Source organism: Cavia porcellus, unplaced genomic scaffold (assembly GCF_034190915.1).
Source record: "Cavia porcellus strain 051 isolate PalLab524CR breed Dunkin Hartley unplaced genomic scaffold, mCavPor4.1 scaffold_8, whole genome shotgun sequence".
Classification (NCBI taxonomy): domain Eukaryota; kingdom Metazoa; phylum Chordata; class Mammalia; order Rodentia; family Caviidae; genus Cavia; species Cavia porcellus.
This window is the reverse complement of record NW_026947491.1, coordinates 22,741,378-22,763,463: the sequence shown is the minus strand read 5'-3', so window position 1 is coordinate 22,763,463 and position 22,086 is coordinate 22,741,378. Positions and strand designations below refer to the sequence as shown.

The window sequence follows — 22,086 nt, the reverse complement described above, 5'->3', positions numbered from 1 at the left end:
TCAAATACCATGCCTAGAAGTGAAAGAAGATCTCTGGATGTGATTATACATAAATGAGACCTGAAACATGTATGTTTATGATTTGGGTAAAATGATAACATATAGAATCAATTTACCAATAGAAGAGACAGCATGTATATTTAGGGGGTACGTGTAGATGGAGGTGTCAGGATGTTACATCATGTGAATCTGGTAAAGATTTTTAGAACATTTTCCCAGAAATGATTGTCACATGTAACTTCACATCATTGTGGATATTCTTCATGGGTCTTTCTGAGTTACCACCTAAAAGTGTAACTGGTAGTAATAATTAGACCATCATTAATTTGCAGAATACTGTGCAGTAAGATACCTAGTGTTTAAAGCCATGCATTGGTATTAAGCATATGTTCAGTGCCAGATGTCTGTATGTGGTGAATTATTTCAGCTTATATAGATTGTACAGGGACAAATTCAGGGTGATGTACATAGAATTGAAGCAGTCAAACTAAAATATGTGTACAAGAAAGAAATCAATTTAGCCTATGAATACAGAAAAACCCAATTGTATAGTTTTCTGAGGGGAGAATTCATGTATTTGAAAGTTTATTGATAACAGATACCGAACATGAATTGTATTAAGTTTTTGTTGTTGTTGCTCTTGTCACAGGGAAAAATTCCTGACATAAAAAGCAAATAAAAAGGCCAGGAATAGAACTCAGCAGCTCAGCACCTGAGTGGCAAGCATGAAGCCCTCAGATTGATTCACAGTACCAAAATAAATAAATAAAGAAAACAATTTATTTTGTCTCATCATTTCTGCGACTACAGTCTTGATTTCACTGCTTCAAATGCAGAAATATCATAGTAAATATAAATACAGGACAAAGACACTGACTTCAGAAAGAAGGGAATCAGGCTGAAAGGCAGGAGGCAGGGTCCAGATCTGGTCCCTCGGGTGACACTGTCATGCCTCAGCCAGACACACCAACAAGTATGAGGTACTAAGGTCTCTTACATCTCTCCTGCGAAACAAGCTAGAAACACAAATTTATCGCCTGATTCCATGTATTTTTCTTCGAGGAATATTAATGTTAAAAGATGGGGAATTTCAGTTTGTGATGAGTCACAACAGGGCATAGGAGCTTACAGTTAAAAGTCCTTTTGTATCCCAGTGATCAGGTGGATCAAATGGGCTATTTCCGCAATCTTGCTGACCTTCATGTTGGGAAGTAGGTTTATCTTCAGAATTGAATTATTTTTTTATGAGCATGGATAACTGTGAATGTTGTCTGTGGGAGCTGGAATGCTTGTTTCTCTCTCTTTTTTTTTTTTTTTTTTTTTTTTTTTTGGTCTTTTTAATTTTTATCGGTACCGGGGATCGAACTCATGACTGCCTGCTTGCAAGGCAGGCGCTTAAGCCGCTGAGCTAAATCCCCAGCCCTTGCTTCTCTTTCATTTTTACTTTTTTGCAGAGTATTGCTCTCATGCCACTCTAATTGAGAGAGGGTGTGGAAGTCTTGGCAATGAAATTGACTGCCTCATTCCTAACAGCAGGGTCTCCCTCTGTTCCATTTTATCCTGTCCTGGCCTGGGCTCCCGGTATTTTAAGTCATCAGGGGAGGCATTCTTCCATAGGACATTGACCCTGAAACCTTCTGAGAACATTTGTGACCCATTTTCACGAAGATTCCACTGAGTCCATTAAAGAAACTAAGGCAGTTCTGAAAAACCAGGAGCAAAGCCCTTAAATACAAGCATTCCTCAGGCGAGGTGAGAGAATCACCTAAAGAAAACAGCCAGTCTAGATTTTCCAGGGTTGCAAGCTATTAGTGGAGCGCAGCCCTGGTTTTGCAGGTTTATTTCTGCCTTTACTCTCAGCCCAGCTGAGCGGTGAAACAGGAGCGAATCAGCGTCGAAGGCGGGCTGTCTGAACTACCCAATCAGGTGGGCTGAGGATGTGGACACTTCCTGTGCCATGGAGCCGCAGTCATCGCTGTGAAGCCCTTTGCTGAGAGACCTCGGTTGATTAGACTGCGTTTCTTTCTTTCTTTCTTTTTTTTTTTTTTTTTTTTCCTACTTAAACCGCCTTGTTGTGTGATTTGTACTGACGGCGAGGTGCATTCGTAGATCTGGGGACACCCTGAAGGGCGCAATGGTGACGTTGTGGGACGGAGGTGGGGGTGGGATGGAATGGGCTGCTTTTGCAATGGAAGTGGTGAGAAACAGCTCTGGAGATCCACAGCGTCCCTGCCGAGCTCCGGTCACTGGGGCTTTCCATTCTCTGGTGATGCATCTTCATCTGTAACGTGTTCTCCTCTGCTCAGGCGCGGAGAGTTCTGGGTCTCAGTGTGCTGTGACATTGCTATTCTTACTTATTTTGCTTTTCTGAGACAAGGTCTTACTGTGTAGTTTAGAGTGACCCTAAACTCCCTATGTAATCTAGTCTGGCCTTGAACTTGCAACAATCCTCCTGCCTCAGCCTCGCGACAGCTGTGATTAGAGTAATGTGGCACCACAACCCTTCAACCCAGGATACCCTCTTCGTCGTTCCCTGGGTACAGCTCGATCTCCATCGGTCCGCTGAACAGGAGCTTGAAAAAACGAAGGGGTTTCATGCTCAGCAGTGAAAAAAATCATCACTGTAATTTTTTATTTTTTTACATGCAGTTGCACGAACCGAGCTCATTCTTTTTTTTTTTTTTTTTTTTGTCTTTTTCCTTTATATCGGTAACAGGGATCGAACTCACGAGTGCCTGCTTGCAAGGCAGGCGCTTATGCCGCTGAGCTAAATCCCCAGCCCCCAGAGCTCATTCTTTAACATCTTGGAATGATTTCCCGAACCAAAAAAAATGTGTGAGGTTTTTAGGTGCAGTTGAGAGACAAAGATAAGAAAAAGCCTTCATTGCCGGCGCGGGAGGGCTGCAGGAGATGGCAAGGACCCTCCGACAGGGGAAGCTGGGAGTCTGCTTTTAGGGAGTTGGGCTCGGGGTGGTGACTGGATCTTGGTGTCGGGAGAAGATTGGAGGATCTTTGCCTCGCGCGCAAAAAAAGAGCAGGAAGGCGGCTGGGGATTTAGGTCAGCGGCAATAAGCGCCTGCCTTGCAGGCAGGCAGTCATGAGTTCGATCCCCGGTACTGATAAAAAGGAAAAAAAAAAAGAAAGAGCAGGAAATTTGGGGATGACAAGGGAACAGGAGCTTTGCCTGAACATGAGGTTGGAGGCCTCCTGTTGAATCACCGCGGGGGTGATCCAGGCAGAGGCTCATCCGGGCGGAACCCATGACAGGATATTAGGAGAGATTTTATTGGAAATAAGAAGTAGGATTTTTGGAAGTGTCCCGAGTGAATGGTCCTGTAGCATGATACCAGAGTTTATTATAAATAAATGGAGCATAATAAATAGTTACTTAGTGGGGAGCTAATACACATCCCTTTCTGGATTTAAAACAACTGCTCTAAACTTAGGCAGTGTAACATTTCCTCAGCTGACACTTAAAAGAAACAGAACTTAAAGGAACACTGGATATTTTACATTTAAATTCCCAGAAACTCAGGAATTAATAAGGCATGGGTGCAACTCCTTTTAGTAGAGAAGGTCTGCATTCCTTGTTAGGCTGAAAGTTCGGCCTTGGTCCAACATTCTATTCTCATTTTAAGTCTTACTAAAATGGCTAATGTCACAATTATATCTCAGGTCCTTCACTTGTCTTATTTATATGCTAAAAAAAAATTACCGAAGTAGGGATAAACTCTCATAGTTAAGTCACGTGGCAGTTGAATAAATAGAGTAAAAGGATTTTTTGAATAGGCAAGAGCACATGGGTGTGAAGCGGAAATGGGAGAGGGAGCATTTGGAAAGGTGCAGAAATTGGCAGCCACAAAGTTAAATTTCTCCAGAAGTCAGATTGTTCTCAGTGTAATGATAAATGCAGAATTCTTTGCTGGCTTGTTCTGAGATTAGATAAAAAAGGTCACAGGTCTAAAGAAAGAAGATCTTGGTAACATAAATATTTCTTCTGGGATTACTTGTCAGCTTACCTAATGATTTTGAGGCAAAATTAGCAACTAGGAAACTAGTCTTATAGGTTTAAAAATGGGGCAGACATTATCACTGATGTAGAATGGGAAGGGGTTTCTCTTGGCTACAAAAGGTTTCAAGGTGTGTTGAGCTTTTTATTGTACAAAGAGTGAACTCAGGAATTTTACCCTAAGCTAGATTTCCTTTTTCTTCCTTTCTTTCATTCATTTTTTTAAACTTTTTGAGTCAAGATTCTATTAAGTTATCCAGGCTTTGGAGAAATTTTGATAGCTTATACCTCATTGACTATTGGGAACAAACATGTGTCACCTTGCGAATTTAAGATTGTGGTTCTTCAGTCAGCATGATATAGCAAGATCTTGGTGCTTGGGGCAAGTAAACATCTCTAGGCATCGGTGCACACCTTAAATGCCAGCCACTTGGGAAACTTAAGAGTGTAAATCAACCAAGGCTAGTCTGGATACCTGAGCAAGACCCTTTTCCAGTATGAAATGTGGGGTTTACCTCAAGACTAAAGTAACTTGTTTAATGTGCATGAAACCCTGATTGAAGTCTCCAGTAATGAAGGGAAAATGAAAAATATTTAGTGCCAATCTTATTTTTAATTTTGCTGGGTACTCATTGTTCACACTAGTGGTACAGGGTACAATACTTCCTCATGGCGGTGGGTAGCAGTAATGAGTGCTTGCTCAATCAGAAACAGGACACCAAGTGTGCACAACCAGTTATTTTCAGTGTACTCTGTTAAATAACATACCCGAGGTATTTAGTACTTACCAATTTTGCTTTCTGTTACATAAGTGTCCTCAAATGAATATTAAGACATATGTGTTGACCATATTAGAAAGACCCAACCAAGGCTTAGCAATAATGTTTGCTTATATTCTGTACCTTCTCAGTACATTTTATTTTCAGTTGCCTTTTTTTCCCCCTGATACCAGGATCGAACTCACAACTTTGTGTTTGCCAAGCAGGCACTTAGGCTGCTGAGCTACCCCCCTCCCCCACGACCCCCTTTCAGTTGCCTTTGGATTGATGAATATTTTCCCTTTCCAAGTCAAATACCCTCTCTAGAAGCATTCATGGAACTCTTCATATAGTCCTCTGTTGAACATGCTACTCATCAGGGAGTTTCTTGTTTTGAATGCTTATTAATCATTTATCCCAAACAGCCAAATTAGGAAAACACTATAATAATTGAAAAAGGGGGAAAATTGTCTGCATTTTGTGCATATGTGTGTGGTACTGGGGCTCGAACTCACAACTTCGTGCTTGTCAGGCAGATGCTTATGCCATTGAGCTAAATCCCTGGCCTTTGTCTGCATTTTTTTTTTCTTTGCTTTCTTTTCATTGTTTTTCTTATCAAAAGAGAGCTGCCCCACTCTGGTCACATTCTTCGGGTTACATCACCAGGACAAGGACATCAGATGCAAATTTTCAATGAAAAGTTATAGCACTAAGTAATTAGAATACAAGATACTAAGCACTTGCTAGTTTAAAAGGAAAGTATTTCCATTTCCACTTTTAATTTATGCTGATTGTGAGAACTCTTCTTAATATTTTAAACTTTATTGTCATCTGATAAACTTTAGTATCATCCTTATTCCTCCTGCAAGCAGTTTAAGTTTGAAGCCTGTTGTCCTACACTTAGGAAGTCTATTGTCCTACACTTAGAAAGAATGCAGTTCTCACATGACATTGTGCACTTGATACTTTTAGCCTCATAACGATCTCATGAGCTCCACTTATATTTCTATTAGTAGTTCTTAGAGAATCATCTGATAGAGAAATGTAATGCATTTTCATTTCATACAGCTAAAGTGGGAAAAAAGACACACTTGTGTTTCACATAGAGAACTAGGTTCCTATAGTGCCTGTCCATTCTACTGGGACACTGTGGATCCTTTACTTATCATATGACCTTATTGGCAATCCTGTGCCCATTACTTTTTTTGGGGTCTCAGGGTAAGTGTGAGAAACCACCAGGTCCTCAGCTTCCTGTGCTGTGCAAACGAGGTGACAGAAGCATTTCCAAAGCACTGTCACGGGCAACTGAGTGCCAGTTGGATCGTATATCATCGTTGCAAACTGGTCTCTATTTGTGGATTTGCTCACTTATGTGTGGTGTTTGAGTTTGAGTGACACTGTGCTGTCATGTGTCCCCCTTGTCTTCCAACAGGAGACCGTGTGTTGTGGTTTAAATCTAAAATATTCCATACACATATTTTTGTTTGGAACGTGATTGCATTAGGTGGATTCCACATTTTGGAGTTCCATTGATAAGTTCACTAGTTCGCTTCATTGATAAGTTCACTAAGTGAGTGTGCTATAAGATGGTGAGGCCTGGTTGGAAGAATTTCTTTGAGCACATGTGGTGGAAAAGTATATCCTTGCCTGCAGCTTTAAGTTGTGAGTGTCTGGTGTTTTGTCCCTGTGACAGGAAATTGGTAAGACATTTGGCAGTGATGAATTGGACAGAAGTTTAGAGTACAGACCCTCTTATAAGATATCTTCCCAATCCTGGACTTCAGTGCAGTGACAATTACTCAATTTCCAATTATGTTTGCACATTACCAAATTAGAGGATATTTATAAAGAGGATGGAGCTGCAGAAATGTTTAAGGTTCTTGATGCTGAAACTAAATGGTAGAACACTTCCCAAGCAGGCTTAAACTCCAGTGTTAATATAGAAGCTCTGCTCTATATAGTAGCCATTTTTATATTTCTTCATTTTTAATTTGGGAACATAGCAATGCAGTCAATCAATTAATCTGTCACACTGTCACCATAGAGTTTAGAAAGCCAGGAATAAGGGAGGGAAAGTACCAGTTCAGGAATGGAAGATGAGAGCATTTCTCCACAGCACAACTTCTAGAGCTGGCTGCATGGCTAAGCACAGTGGGAATGTCTTTGAAGATGAGCACTGACCTGGTCATATGATTTGGGTATGAACGGAAGGACAGAAAAGCACCATCTGTCACATTGTTCCTGTAGTTTTTGAAAAATTTTTATGTGTTGTTTTTTTTTAAAACTCGAATAAAGATTAAAACAGGAATATGTATAAAAGCAATACTACAGTAGACTAAAGCCTTAAATGTAGGTGTGCAAGCATAGGAATTTTAAGGATAAAAAGATTTTATTTGGTGTGTGTAAAGAGAAGAAAACGGGGCTGGGGATTTAGCTCAGCAGCATAAGTGCCTGCCTTGCAAGCAGGCAGTCGTGAGTTCAATCCCTGGTACCGATAAAAAGGAAAAAGACAAAAAAAAAAGAGAGAGAGAGAGAGAAGAAAACAGATGTAAATAAAGTGCAAGTAAAAGGCATGACTGATGGTTGCAAACTTAGATCCTTAGCAAGAAAATTTCTCTTGATATCAGAAAGTTTCTATTTTTCTTTTTCTTTCTTTTTTTTCTTTTTATACCAGCAATTGAACTCATGATCTCATGCTTGCCAGGCAGATGCTTATGCACTGAGCTATATCCTCAGCCACCAATGTCAGAGTGTTTCTATGGAGAATTCAAGGTGTTATACACTGGCTCTGTTGGACAGTCGGTTAGAGAATATAAGCTTAATGTAGACTGAAATTGAGAAAAACTTTACATTAATAAGTTTATCCGATCACTCAGGCTAAATTAGGTACTCAGATGTGTCCTTTGGGGGGGGTGTAAAATTATGTGAAACAATTATCTAAGTGTAATGGGAAGGATATGCATGGAAAGTTTGCACAGCTTGTGTGTGTGTGTGTGTGTGTGTGTGTGTGTGTGTGTGTGTGACTATAGTGAACATAGAAGCTCTGCTCTAAATAGTAGCCATTTTTATATTTCTTCATTTTTAATTTTGGAACATAGTTTATTTTGGGCTAGTCTAGTCTAAGATACTTCTGGTGATTTTGCCTTAGTCACTCAGACTGGTGTCATTATAGATACTGGTCATGAAGTAGAAATTTTTACAGGAAAACAATTTCATAACAAAGTAATGGGAATAATAACAGTTAGTACATTGAGTATTATTATCTTTCACACAGAGTACATAAAAGATTACATAAAAAATTCTTCAAATGATATTAGCACAAACTTTTCAGTAAACTAAGAGTAACAATTAGTATAATTCTCTTGTATTTTTTTCCTTTCTGCCTTCCCATTTTCTCCATCCTAGTTCCTTTTACTTTGTGAACAATTTCTTTATATCTCAGAATATCTATTGCACATTTCTGATCTTATTTATGCTCCAGTTTGTCACAGGCAGGAGACAATAGGATGTTTACACATATGTGTCTGTTTTATTTCACTTAAGAATATGATCTCCAGTTGCCACTTACCTCTGTAAGTTTCCAGTTATCCTTTGTTATGGCTGAGTAGTACACCATTGTATAAAAAGATTGTATCTTTTATATGCATTCCTTGGTTGATAGGTATGTGTACTGTTCTAAGATTTAACTGTTACAAATTTTGCTGCTATACACATGGGTCCACATATATCCCTGTGATATGATGTGTTCAATTCTTCCAGGAAGCTACCCAGTAGAAGAATAACTGGGTTGAGTGGTACATCTAATCCTAGTTTTTTCAGAAATTTCCATACTGATTTGCACAGTGGTTGCAACAGTCTGCACTCCCACCAACAGAGGAGAAGGGCTCCTTTTTTACCGATAGCCCCTCTAGCATTTGTTATTGATTGATTTCTTGATGATGGACATTCTTCCTGGAGTAAGACAGTATCTCAGCATTATTTTAATTTGTATCTCTCCAACAACCAGTGATGTTGAATACTATTTAATACATTTGTTGCCCATGAGTATTTTCTCAGCTCATCTCAGATACCCAATTTTGGATTGAATGTTTGACTAGGGGGTCCTAATTTTTTGATTGTTTATATGTTCTAGATATAAATCATTTGTCGGAAAGACAATTGGCCAAAATTTTCCCACTCCGTGGGTTGTTTTCGCTGTGCTGGTAATTTCTTATGTTTTGGAATAGATTTTTAATAAGTTGAGATCCCATTTGATGATTCTTTATAGTCTTTCCCGTGTGGTCTTGGTTTTGTCCCTAAAGTTTCTCCCTTCAAAATCCCTTCAAGATTTCTACCTACTTTCTCTTATGGTAGATTTAGTGTTACTGTTTCAGTATTTAGATCTTCAGTCCATTTTTACTTTAGTTTAGTACATGGGGAGAGACATAGGCCTAGTTTTAATTTTAGACACATGGAAAGCCAGTTTTTCCAGCACTGTTTATAATAAAGAGGCTGTCTTTCTGCCAGTGAGCATCTTTAACCAAGATATGGTGGATAAATGCATTTGTAGTTGTGTCTGCATCTTTTATTCTCTTACAGTGATCCTCAGGTGTTTTGTTTTTGTAGTTCAATGTTGAATTTATTATAGTAGACTAGTTGTATAATTTCATGTAAGGGATTGTGTTGCCCATGAATTTTCTTTGTTTCCTGGATATGTGTATGCTCTTGTAGGTCTCTTCTGGTTCCAAATAAATTTTATTGATGTTTTGTCTAGTTCTGTGACATATGCAAATATTATTTTGATTGCAGTTACATTAAATTAGTATAACAGTATGGCCATTTTGGAGCATAGTGTTTTCATTTGGCATATCCGTTATCTGATATCTTCTTGGATCTCCTTTTTCACAGAATTGTGTATACCTATTTTACTTCCTTGGTGGGTTTCCCTTATTTCTCCCTCAAAGAATTTGTTGTGTACAGAAATGCTATTGATTTTTGAGTATTGACCTTGTATGCAGGTACACTACTGAATTTGGTTTTTAAATCTCAAAGAGTTTTAGTTGAATTCCTGGCATCTTCTAGTTAAACTATAATCTCTTCTGCAAATAGTAAAAATTAAACTTTTTCCTTTCCTATTCTTATTCCTTTTGTTTCTGTTTTATAACTACTTCCACTGATATTTCCAGCACTCTACTGAATATGAGTTGTAATAGTGAACACTCTTGTTTCATTTCTGGATTTATAGTGAAAGCTTTGAGGTTTTGACAGTTAAGTATGATATTGGCTGCTGGTGTGTCCTAGATGGCTTTTATTTGATTAAAGACCATCTTTTCCAATTTTCTGTAGGGTATTTATCTTGAATGGGTGTGGGACTTTGTTAAATGTATTTTCTGCATCTATTGAGATGATCATGTGATTTTTGTCCTTTGTTCTGTTGATATGGTGTATTGCATTTAATGGTTTGCACATGCTGAATGAACCCTGCATACCTGGAATGAATCCTGCTTGGTCATGATGTATAATCTTGATGATTTCCTGCATTCTGTTTACCAGTATCTAGAGGATTTTTGCATCTATGATCATTAGGGAGTTAAGCCTGTGTAGTTTTCTTGTTTGGTTGACTGATTCTCTGATTTTGGATCAGAGGAATATTTGCTTCCAGGAATGAGCTTGGAAGTAAGTATTACTTCCATTTTTATTTCACTGAGGAGCTGGTAGAGCTCTGACTTTATATGTTTTCTGAATTTCTTGTGGAACTCTGCTGTGTATGTATACATCGGGTTCTGGGCTTTTCTTCATTGGTAGGAGTTTTTAAATTCAAATTCAATTTAATTAACTAATGTTGGGCTATTTAGAATGTTTATGCCTTCATTTAGCTTTGGTAGTTCATATGTATCTAGGAATCTGCCCACTCATTGTGTTTTCCATTTTGTAAGATGGTGGGTCACTGGAACAAAGTCTTTATCTAGAGCCCTTCCTGAGTTTTATTAATTTCCTTGAGAAGAGTGGCTCAGAGATGAGTGACAGGAAGAGTGGAGGGAAATACATGACTATCTTGAGCTGAGCTAGGTAGGAGGTCTGAGATCATCTCTGCCATATGCAGAGGGCAAGAAATGCAGAGAGAGTAATTTGCATAGCGCCTCTGAAGTAGTTTCTAATAATTAGAGGTCCCTGCTTCAGTTCTAATGTACAATCATTTTTGCCCTGGGAAGTTATAGCCTCTCTTTTGAGACTTGCTCTCAGCTGACAGCATGGTTCTCCATCTCACTGGGATCAATCACATATTTGGGGAGTCACTGAGCAGCGTAACACTGACCTGTCACTTTGCTTCAGAGATTTCATGTTAGCTCCTCAGGTAATCCAATGTACATTGCTTAAAGCCAATTGAAAGGACAAAGAAATAATCTAGTGAGCTTTGTACATACACAGAGAAAGGGCCAAGTTTATCTAAAATGGAGTTAGTTGCTCTTCAGTTTGCTGCCCTCTGACAGTTTGCTTTCCTCCTGTTCCTAGAAGTGCTACCATTGTATGGACCTAGAATCTTCATCGGGTTAGGTGGTTGTCCCCCTATGTATCAATAATGTGAACATACAGTGACAGATGTGGAATCCCATCATCAGCAAAAACAAGTAGATCCTACAGTATAAAAACAAGACACAAGCAGGTCTGCAAACCTCGAAGCAAATCTTGCTTCAAATCAGTGATCCGATGAGTTACTTCAAGTCAGTATCGTGGGAAGTACCCTGAGCTTAGAAGAGTTTTGTTTAAAGTCTGTCATCTGGGCTCCAGTCAGTCAGATAGTGTATAATCTTTGTTGTCCTTCTGGCTCAGTAAGCAGAATATGGGCAGCCTTGCAGCAGTGAAGTAAAGTTTAGGCTGAATGAAGGGTCAGCTCGGATCTGTTGACAGAAACTAGAATCCTCCTTAACAGGGAGCTAAGTTAGAGCTCACAAAGTGTTACCGAGTGACTCCCAAGTGACTCGTGCTGGCTCACTCTGTGGCACCTACTGATTGATTGCATGGGAAGGAGATGGCAGATCTCAGTCCCCAAGAAAGTGATTGTGCAGGACCAAATGGTCAGACACTATTAGTATGTATTTGTTGGATCCATACACTTTCATTGAAAATGACCAGAACCAACTTTGGCAGGATTTGGGCCATACTGCATCCATTGAGCAATCCTTGTTCCTGTAGGTCTACGCTCTCAGGTGCATGTTAGTTCTGTTCTTACCCTCAGGGCTGAGGCTTCTCCCAGGGACTCAGAACCCTGTCCTGTACGAGAAAAGTGATTTTACTGTGGCCAGAGCCCTGAGTTTCCCAGCTCACTGCCTGCAGTGTCTCCTCTCACCATGTTTGCTGTGGACGGAAGAGTTGAGGGGAGACACCTAATTTAGATGAAGTTTCTGTGTGGGTGAGACTGGACTGTGTTCTGTGTCAATTTTTCTCCCAGCATCACAGTAAATATTATAGTTTATATCTACAATGTCATTAAATGTCTCCTAAGTATGAAAATTGAATGGTTTCTGTGGGCCCTGTCTCAGTGGATGCAGTGACAGTTGAGTGCGGTATCAGAATGTGCTCCTAGCAGGTGGAGATTTTGGAGATGGGTTAATAGAGCCATGACCTAGAAATGTGTACTCCTGTCTGTTGTAGTTCCACCTCTTCTTTCTAGCTGCCATGGTTTGACTTGCTTTTCCTCCATTCCCACCTTGTCAAGCCACCCCAAACATGGAAAAAAGAACAAAAACTGAAAGATTGAGCAACCTAAACCCTACTTCTTTCTGTTGAGTTTGATGGGTTTGTTGTCCAAGGTACAGGAAAGTGGCTAAGACATCTGCTTATCCTAAATTTGTTGAAAGTTGAAGTATGAGATCTTAGACACCAGCTATATTGTCTACTCTGGGCTTCATTTTACTAATAGTCTTTTCCAATATTACCAGCTACTTCCACATGACCTTAAAGTCATTAAAATGTAATTACAAATCATAAAAATTGCCTGTAATGAAAATCATTATTGGCATCCTTGTCAATCATACTAAAACTCCTTTATTATATCAGAGCATTGCAATAAATGAATAAACTAGCAAGTAATAAGCTCTTATAATTTATAATGCAAAAGTTTGATGATGTGTTTCCAATTTAAATAAGGAAAGATGAAAGTAGTGCCATAAAGGACAATTTTCATGAGAATGTGCTTTTTAAACCCACATTTTTAATCTCTTAAAATAGAGTATTTATATGTACATATAATTCATGTTTTAGAGAAAAAAGTAGCACTGCTCACATAATTTCTATAGTTTATTGACTGTTTGAAGACCGTGTTTTAAAAAGTGCATACTGAATGAGGTTGGGGCTTTGATAACAAAGATTTTTGCATTGGGTGCCAAGTACCAAGTGCAGGCATGTATGCATATCAGTGGAAGGCACGAACAGGTTTCCTGTGTAGGAAGGAAGGAACAGAAGAGTTCGTGTAGTGTGGGAAAGGAGGGGATGAAGGAAGGTAGGAAAATCTGCTCCAGAACCAGAGTTTTTCCCTGAGGATGTGTTCCGGGGTGCTGAATCCGGGGACTTTTGACTCTGAGTGACATCCAGCGGTTTTATTATTTTGAATTTTCAAAGTAGGTATTGCTGTGGAGGTCAGGCTGAGCTTAACACTGTGTCCTCTACCTTCAGTCTCCCAGTGCAGTTGATCACAGGTGTGGGTCAGCAAGCATAACTATAAAGCAGGATCATAGTGCTTGGTTATGTTAAACAGCATCAGTTACTCATTTTAATGTCAGAAATGTTGAAGATGTTGTTCACTGGCAATGTGGGGTCCTTCTTAAATACTTCCTTGGAAACATGGTGATGCCCTAGACAAGTATTCATATTTGAGATTAGTTCTCTGTGCAATATAATTTTTAAGTGAAATTCTGCCTAGAGTCTGAAAGACAGAATCTATGACTACCATAGTTTTCTGCACCAAGGAAATGCCCCTCTCTTTTTATCAAGAGCCACTTTGAAACAGTATTTTTTTTCTGTGAATGATGTGACTCATTGTGCCCCTTATCCGAACTTCAGAATGATGGCTTATAATGGGAAACATCACCTGACTTGGACACCAGTCTTCACTTGAAACAGTTTACTGGGACTGTGCTTTGCATTTGTCAGTGTTTTGGCTATTTTGGGTGGTGCTTTGATTTTGGGCACACAGTGTTTTGTTGTAGATTTTGTTTATGCCTAGCAAACAGTACACACTTGAGTTTAAAAGAACCACTGGGAAAAGTCAAAGGTCAAACCTCAACTGATTGCATGTGCTTGTCTCTGCTCAGTACTGAGACTTTGGACAAGAGAGCAGTTTCATCCTGTGAAGATGGCTGACTATGATGTGAAGAAGCCCAGATTTAAATTTCCTGACTTTTCATGTTTTCCATGGTTACTGTCTTGGTTGGCTACTCTGGACTGCGAAGGCCCTGGGAATTTTATGTCACCTTGGAAATATGTTTAACATTCTGAGTAAGCGTTTCCTTGTGAAGGAGGGTCTTCCTCAACAGTTTCCCTTTTGTTTTTACTTTGCAGCAAGTTGCTTGTTTAAAATACAAGTTATCTCAAGGAAGTAAGAAATGCTTTTCAACATCTCACCATATGATTGTGGTGTTCTTAGTTTAAAAGTGACTGTAATATTGATTACATGTGAAGAAACAAATACTCAGACGTGATTATTTGCTTTTAATTTATCATAACTATGTAAAAGATCTACAGAATCATTATGGAGGTGAGGAAATCAGCTGTGTTTATCTATACTGTGTTTGATTTCATATAAATACCCACAAAGTTACCATAGGATGTAGTTTTGCAAGATCTTTAGTCCTTAAAAATGTAATGAAGCAAAATCTTGTTTACTCTCAACATTTGGAATTGGAATGAATTTACTGAGATTAATATATCCTTACTATGATAATACAAAAAATCTTTTGAATTTGGGGACATAGCTCAGCTGTACAGTACCTGCCTGACAAGTTCAAGGTCCTGAGTTCCATTCTCCTATCAAAACATAACTCTTAGCGTGTTCTTCCACACCTCAGTACTCTTTGATTTTTCTCAAGAGTTAGTATTTTATATTCAGTGTTTCTTTTTTGTCACATATGTTTTATGTATTTTGGAAATTTATGTTCTTTGGTCTTTATGCAAAATCTTTGAATTGTGGGCACAGCAAATATTTTAATCTTATTTTATTTATTTCCCATGGCTTTCATAGATTTCAATTTCTCCTTTGAATTCTGCCAAACAGACAGATAAATAAGGAGTAAAATGTGTTCATTACATATAATCTCCATTTACATTTTTTCCAAAAAAATAAATTCAGTTTTTAAAATGCTTCTTATGTGCAATATAAGAAAGAATGTCTCAATTATATGAAAGATCAGATTTGAAAAGAGGTATAATCTATTGTCTGTCACAACCCTTAATCAGATACTTTTCGGTCTCCTTGTTTTGGAAATTGTGATTTGGAGGCTACTACTATGAGCTTCACTTTAGAAACATTCTGCAACTACAACTTCTATGACTCTATTCGGCAACAAGTACTTCTGTTTTACTGGGACTGTAGCAGAAAGAAGCAACCTAGACATGGGAGTTTTTATTTGAAGGAACAATCTCAATTTAGCTTTTATAAGAGGAGTTCAAGTTCTCAGGGTATGAGTATGAAACTTTTTCAGAAAATATGTATGTGATTCTTTAGGAGGCAGTGACTTGGGAAGATGTAATCGTGAACTTCACCAAGGAGGAGTGGGCTGTGCTGAATCTATCCCAAAAGAAGCTCTACAGAGATGTGATGACGGAAACATTGATGAATATAAATGCTGTAGGTAAGGATGATATCATATTCTCATATACTCAGTGGAGAGTTGTGGTTCATTCTGATGTGTACAGATTCATTAAATAGAACATGAAAACATTTTGAACAGTATCTCAGTCCTGTTAGCATTATACAATGAATCTGCTATCCGCCAATTTTTATATAATGATATAGTGACTGTATTTCTTTGGCTACATTTCAGGAAGGACTTGGGACAGCCAGCAAATGGAAGAGGAACTCAGAAATTGTTCAAGAAAGCTGGGGTAATTTGCATTTGTAAGGAAAAGCAGTACTTCTCAAGAGGATGTGTGATCAGAAATATTTCAAGAAATCTTTACAAATGAGATCATATTTAAATTTATTTAATAGCATAGTTTTTACTGATACACATATAGGTTGATGTTATGTCATCTAATAATTGAATGCAAAGATATTCCATATCAGGAAACTAAGTCAGTAGTAACATGCAACAAGAGACAGTATCTCATACATTAGTATAAAAACATTTTTTTCATGATCCACAAGAAAATGTACAAAATTGCATTTAGGTTTTATATATAGGCAATATGAAAAGAATAAATCTTAAACTTTGGCAGGAAGTCATATATCTTAGATACATTAAATAAACAGTTGCTTACCGGGAAGCAACATTCAATATGCATACAAATGCTAGTATATTAATAGATGCTAGAAACATCCTCATCCTAGAGGATTATGATCCTTCATGTTTTAAAATTCTTACAAATGCCATAATGCATTATTGTTAGGAATATAAGACAATCATTTTTATATTCAATTTATATGTATCTTAAAGTAAAACTTGAAGTTTGCATTTTATCCAATCAAAACTCCTAATGCGTATTCTGAAAGCATTTTAATGTATGATATCTTAGTTGTATATGCATACTTATGCTCAAAGCAGGATCTACATGGGTATTCACAGTAGGTGATTTCTGGAAATAATTCACAATATGTAAGCTCTGGTAAGAATCTAGGTGTCTATCACTGTGTTCTTTGGAAGTGGGGAGGTGGCATAGGCTCAACATTGTTTAGCCTTCTTATACTGAGCACTCTGGTAAGCTGAGCCTGCAAGGTGACTGCATGAAGTTCACCTTGATATCAGATGAGTGATCAATGAGAATTTCTCTCAAGAAGTGAAAAAGCTAGAAATGTATTTCATTTCAGACCCTTCTTTATTTCTCAGCACTAAAGAAATATAAAAAATTTTAAAAATAATGCTATACATTATTTTTATTCATGCATGAAACAAGAAATATATAACTTCTGTTAAAAGAAAAAAAGATTCTATCTCACAATGTTAAATGCAAGAAATGAGACGCACAGAGTGAGTTATCAAGTGTTGCCTGTTATACGATAAAGTAAAACATAAATTAGGGAGCAAAATTAAGTGATAGAAAGGGAGAATATTGAGGTAAGACTCTCAAAATGATCAGTATATTATGCACATATTAAAGACTTAAACAAAACTTGATCTTATTTAATACAAAACCACACTAATTTAAAATTTCCAATGAATATCTTCCTTTCAAAAGTGTATGTATGGGAGGCATCTCCAGGGCTTTCGGACAATTTTTTTCTGAAAATTTCTTAGCAGGCATCAAAGCAGAACTTGTGCTGCTAAGTTATTGATATGGAGATATTTTTATCATGATTAATGTTTTGTTTCTTTACAGAAATGAAGAAGTAGCAATGTGGTATCGATATAAAACTTCCAATCAACATAAAAACATACATCTTTGGACTTCAGAAGTGAATGTGGACATGAATCATTCTGCTTTAGAGGCAGTCCAAAGTCTTGTTTATGGAGAGCCCCTTTTTGGGCACTCATTAAATATGCCCATCTTACCTCATCCTGGAGAGAAACCATGTAAGTATTGGAGATTTGATGACAAGCCGATTAAATATAATGAACATGGAGAACCTTGCAGTGAATTTCAGTCTTTTCAAAAGCATGCAAGGCCAAAGAATGGAGAGAAACACTATAAACATGAGCAATGCATGAAATCCTACTCTGAATTTAGTGAAAGAACTCGCTCTGAAGAAAAGACAATTGTTGAACAGGAAAATGTGAAGGCCTCCAGCACCCCCAGTGGCTTTCAAATCCATGAAAGTACTCACACTGGGAAGAAACCAAATATTAGCAAGCAATATGAAAAAAGCTTCAACACTGAAAGTTGTAAAATTCTTGAAAGGATTCATGTGGAGGAGAAACGTTATGTGTGCAAGCAATGTGGGAAGACATTCACTACACAGCAGTCTTATCAATTACATGAAAAAGGTCACAGTCGGATAAAACCTTACCTGTGCAAGCATTGTGGAAAAGCATTCACTACAAAGAGTTATTCAAAAATTCATGAAAGAATCCACACAGGACTGAAACCCTATGTGTGCAACCACTGTGGAAAGGCATTTAGTACACACAGTGAATGTCAAAGACATAAAAGATTCCATACTGGGGAGAAATGTTATGTGTGCAAACAATGTGGGAAGGCATTCACTACACAAAATCATTGTCAAAGACATGAAAGAACTCACACAGGTGAGAAACCTTATCTGTGCAAGCAATGTGAGAAGGCATTCACTACACCTTACGCTTGTCAACGACATGAAAGAAGTCACACTGGAGTGAAACCTTACATGTGCAAGCATTGTGGAAAGGCATTCACTGCACATGAAGATTGTCAAAGACATGAAAGAACTCACACTGGGGAGAAACTTTATATGTGTACACACTGTGGGAAGACATTCACTACACAGCAGTATTGTCAAGAGCATGAAAGAATTCACACTGGGGAGAAACCTTATATGTGCAAGCAATGTGGGAAGACATTTACAACACACCGGTCTTGTCATGTACATGAAAGAACTCACAGTGGGTTGAAACCTTATGTGTGCAAACAGTGTGGAAAAGCATTCACTAGAAAGAGTTATTCAAAAATCCATGAAAGAATTCACACAGGACTAAAACCTTATGTGTGTAACCACTGTGAAAAGACATTTAGTACACACAGTGAGTGTCAAAGACATAAAACAGTCCACACTGGGGAGAAACATTATATGTGCAAACAATGTGGGAAGACATTCACCACACATGATCGTTGTCAAAGACATGAAAGAACTCACACAGGGGAGAAACCTTATGGGTGCAAGCAATGTAAGAAGGCATTCACTACACATTATGCTTGTCAACAACATGAAAGAAATCACACTGGAGTGAAACCTTATCGGTGCAAACAGTGTGGAAAAGCATTCACTACAAAGAAGTATTCCAAACTGCATGAACAAATTCACACAGGACAGAATCCTTATGTGTGTAAGCATTGTGGAAAGGCATTCACTACACACAAAGATTGCCAAAGACATGAAAGAACTCACACTGGTGAGAAACTTTATATGTGCACACAATGTGGGAAGACATTTACTACACAACGGTATTGTCAAGAGCATGAAAGAAATCATGCTGGGGAGAAACCTTATGTGTGCAAGCAATGTGGGAAGGCATTTACTACACACCAGTCTTGTCAAAGACATGAAACAAGTCACACTGGGGAGAAACCTTATGTGTGCAAGCAGTGTGGAAAGGCGTTTACTACACATTGGTATTGTGAAATTCATGAAAGAACTCACACTGGAGAGAAACCTTATGTGTGCAAGCAGTGTGGCAAGGCATTTACTACAAACCAGTATTGTCAAGTACATGAAAGAAATCACTCTGGAGTGAAACCTTATGTGTGCAAGCACTGTGGAAAAGCGTTCATTACAAAGTCTCTTTGTAAAGTGCATGAAAAAATTCACAATGGAGAGAAACCTTATATGTGTAAGTTATGTGGAAAGGCATTCAGTATTAGGAAAGCTTACAAAAGACATGAAAGAAATCACACACGGGAGAGACCTTATGTATGCAAGAAATGTGGAAAGGCATTCATTAAAAACAGTAATTGTCAAAGGCATGAAAGAACTCACACTGAGGAGAAACCTTGGCAAAGATATGAAATAACTCATATAGGGGAGAAACCTTATGTGTGCAAGCAATGTGGGAAAGAATTCGCTACACACCAGTCTTGTCAAGTGCATGAAAGAGCCCACACTGGGGAATAACCTTATATGGAAATGCATTCACTAAACACCAATCTTTGTCAAATAAATGAAAGGTGTCACGCAGACAAGAAACCATGTGCATATGAGTCATTAGGAAAAAGATTTGCTAGTAATTTCTCATTATATATACATAGATTTTACCCTGAAGAGGAACCCTCTGTATATCAATATGGGGGAAGGATTCAATGAACACATTTTTTAATCAACTGCATGAAAGATTCACTGGAAATGGACCCTATTTATGTAAGGTTATTTTAAAATACTGGTAAAAATTCCTCATGTAATGGAGACCTGTACACATGTAAGTAAAAATGGGATGTCAGTATTTCTCATGGGTGTTTCAGAAAATACATTCTGAGGTGGAGATCCAGAATGTATTCTTTTTTTTTTCTTCAGGAAACTCAGTTTTGAAAAGCCAAACATCTGTAGACTTTATTAGAAGCAATATTGATATATTTTTGTGTAATTCAGTAGTTGAATCTAGCATATAGTATTTTTAATAAGATAAGATGAAATAAAATGTATTTGTCACTTCCAAATAGTATTTATGCAGGTTTGAATTTGTTTTGTTTTCACTATGTAGGGATAGTCCAATAAAAAATAAATATTAATAATTTTTCAGTGGGATCTCCTACTAGCTTTAATTTTAATTTTCTTGATGTGATACCTCATATTCTATATATAAAAGTTAACTTTGGGGCTAGGGATTTAGCTCAGCAGTATAAGTGCCTGCCTTGCAAGTGTGGTTGTGAGTTTGATCCCCAGTACCGATGGAAAAAAAAACAACAAAAAAAGTTAATTTGTTGATATGTATGAGTATTTGGAGATGTAACCATTTTTTATTGTTTTTTGGTACCAGGGATGATGTTGCACTTGCCAGGCAGGTGATTGTGCTGCTGAGCTAAACCCCCAGCCCTCTAAGCGTGTATTTTTAAAAATTCATTTTTTTTTTACGTACAAGTTGTGGATCACTAAATGTATTTTTCATGTCCTAACTAGATACCTGCTTATATCCCAACACAATTATATAAAGCACACCAGTTCACCTATTTTGTTTTCATGTTGATACCAGTATCATGATTTATAGAAAATGTTTTTTACCATCAACATTTTACATTTCATGCTTATACTGTTATAACTTGAGTTTGAAGGTTATTTTACCACAATTTATACAGTAAATGATACTGCTATGTGTTTGTGCTTGAGACACATGAGATGGACTACACTCTGTGTAATAAAGGGTATCATGAACTGTAATAGTTTATCAGTCACCGCTTCCTAGAGAAGCAGTTTTAATGTAGATATGCCATTATATAAGCATGTACAAAGCGTCTTGCAATGTCAGCACACACACTCAGATGTGGAAGAGTGCAGTTTGTCTGTGCACTGGATATCCAAGCAATCCAGTTCTGGTCCTGAAGCCCACTATTCTGCCCCCCAGAGATCAAAGTGTCTGTTCCAGAAGACCGAGTGGTCTGTCCCACAGGCTAAAAAGTCAGTACTGGGAGCCAGGAGATGGCTTCCAATGTGACAGTGAACACTGGAGTTCCTCCACAAAAACATGGGACGCGTTTGTTGCTTTTTATGACATTCTGGCAACAATCTTTTCTAGAGTAGATCTTCCACATCCATAGTTTGCTTGGCAAAAGTTGGGCATCTAGTCTCAGCTTGATACATTTTACTGCCACTAACCATACCCTGACAAAATCACAGCTACATACATTTCTTTAAAGAATAGTATTCATATACAAAGATGAGTCCATAATTATACTGAACATGACTGTTCTGCTTACAAAAGGAAATGCACTAACTCTCCTGTCCATAATAGAAGGGAAGTTTTCTGTTTTTAATCCTCTAGCATTTCATAATTTGAACACTATAACAGGTTAAATAAGACATAACCAATATTAACATTGTCCACATATTACATTGGAAGATGTTGGGAGAGAACTATTACAGTTCTCATTTCTGTAGCTGATTTTGGTGCCATAACTTGTATTTAGAATTACTTTTAAGATCCATTCGGCATTTCCTATCTTTGAAAAGCAACTCAGTTGGCCTTGGTCCTTTCCAAGGACCAAGATATGAGGACCCTTCCTTCATTCCTTAAGTTTCTGATCCATAGGACATTCTGCTTGGATTGGATAGTTACAATTTCCTGTTGACTTTAATAACAGCATAGCAATATAAAGAACACCCTACAATCTCCTGTACTCCAAGTATAGTTTCTTTTCCACATTCTAGAGGACCAGTCTAATTTTCCTTGAGAGTCTAGGTCAGTCATCTCTGTAACCACTGTAACTCCCTTTTTAGTTTATTTCCTCAGAGTCATGAGGTCAAAATGACCAGGGGGGAAGTCTTCACTTCAGTATTGCTGTGTTTCC

At 37.9% G+C, this 22,086-nt stretch overlaps 1 protein-coding gene across 3 annotated transcripts; it reads left to right on the top strand.

The window, feature by feature from the left end:
* Positions 1-1,943: 1,943 nt before the first annotated feature.
* On the top strand, positions 1,944-20,323 carry LOC100719210 (zinc finger protein 14-like). Of its 3 annotated transcripts, XM_063254189.1 has the most exons (5): positions 1,944-2,137; positions 14,058-14,241; positions 15,467-15,593; positions 15,786-15,846; positions 17,278-20,323. In XM_063254189.1, the coding sequence occupies exons 3-5, from the start codon at positions 15,560-15,562 to the stop codon at positions 19,700-19,702; spliced, it is 2,520 nt and encodes an 839-aa protein (XP_063110259.1). In that variant the 5' UTR covers positions 1,944-2,137; positions 14,058-14,241; positions 15,467-15,559; the 3' UTR covers positions 19,703-20,323. The 3 variants fall into 3 exon arrangements, with proteins under 3 accessions (XP_063110259.1, XP_003466832.2, XP_063110258.1); XM_003466784.5 differs by lacking the exon at positions 14,058-14,241; XM_063254188.1 differs by lacking the exons at positions 1,944-2,137; positions 14,058-14,241 and adding an exon at positions 14,252-14,500.
* The last annotated feature ends 1,763 nt before the right edge of the window (positions 20,324-22,086 follow it).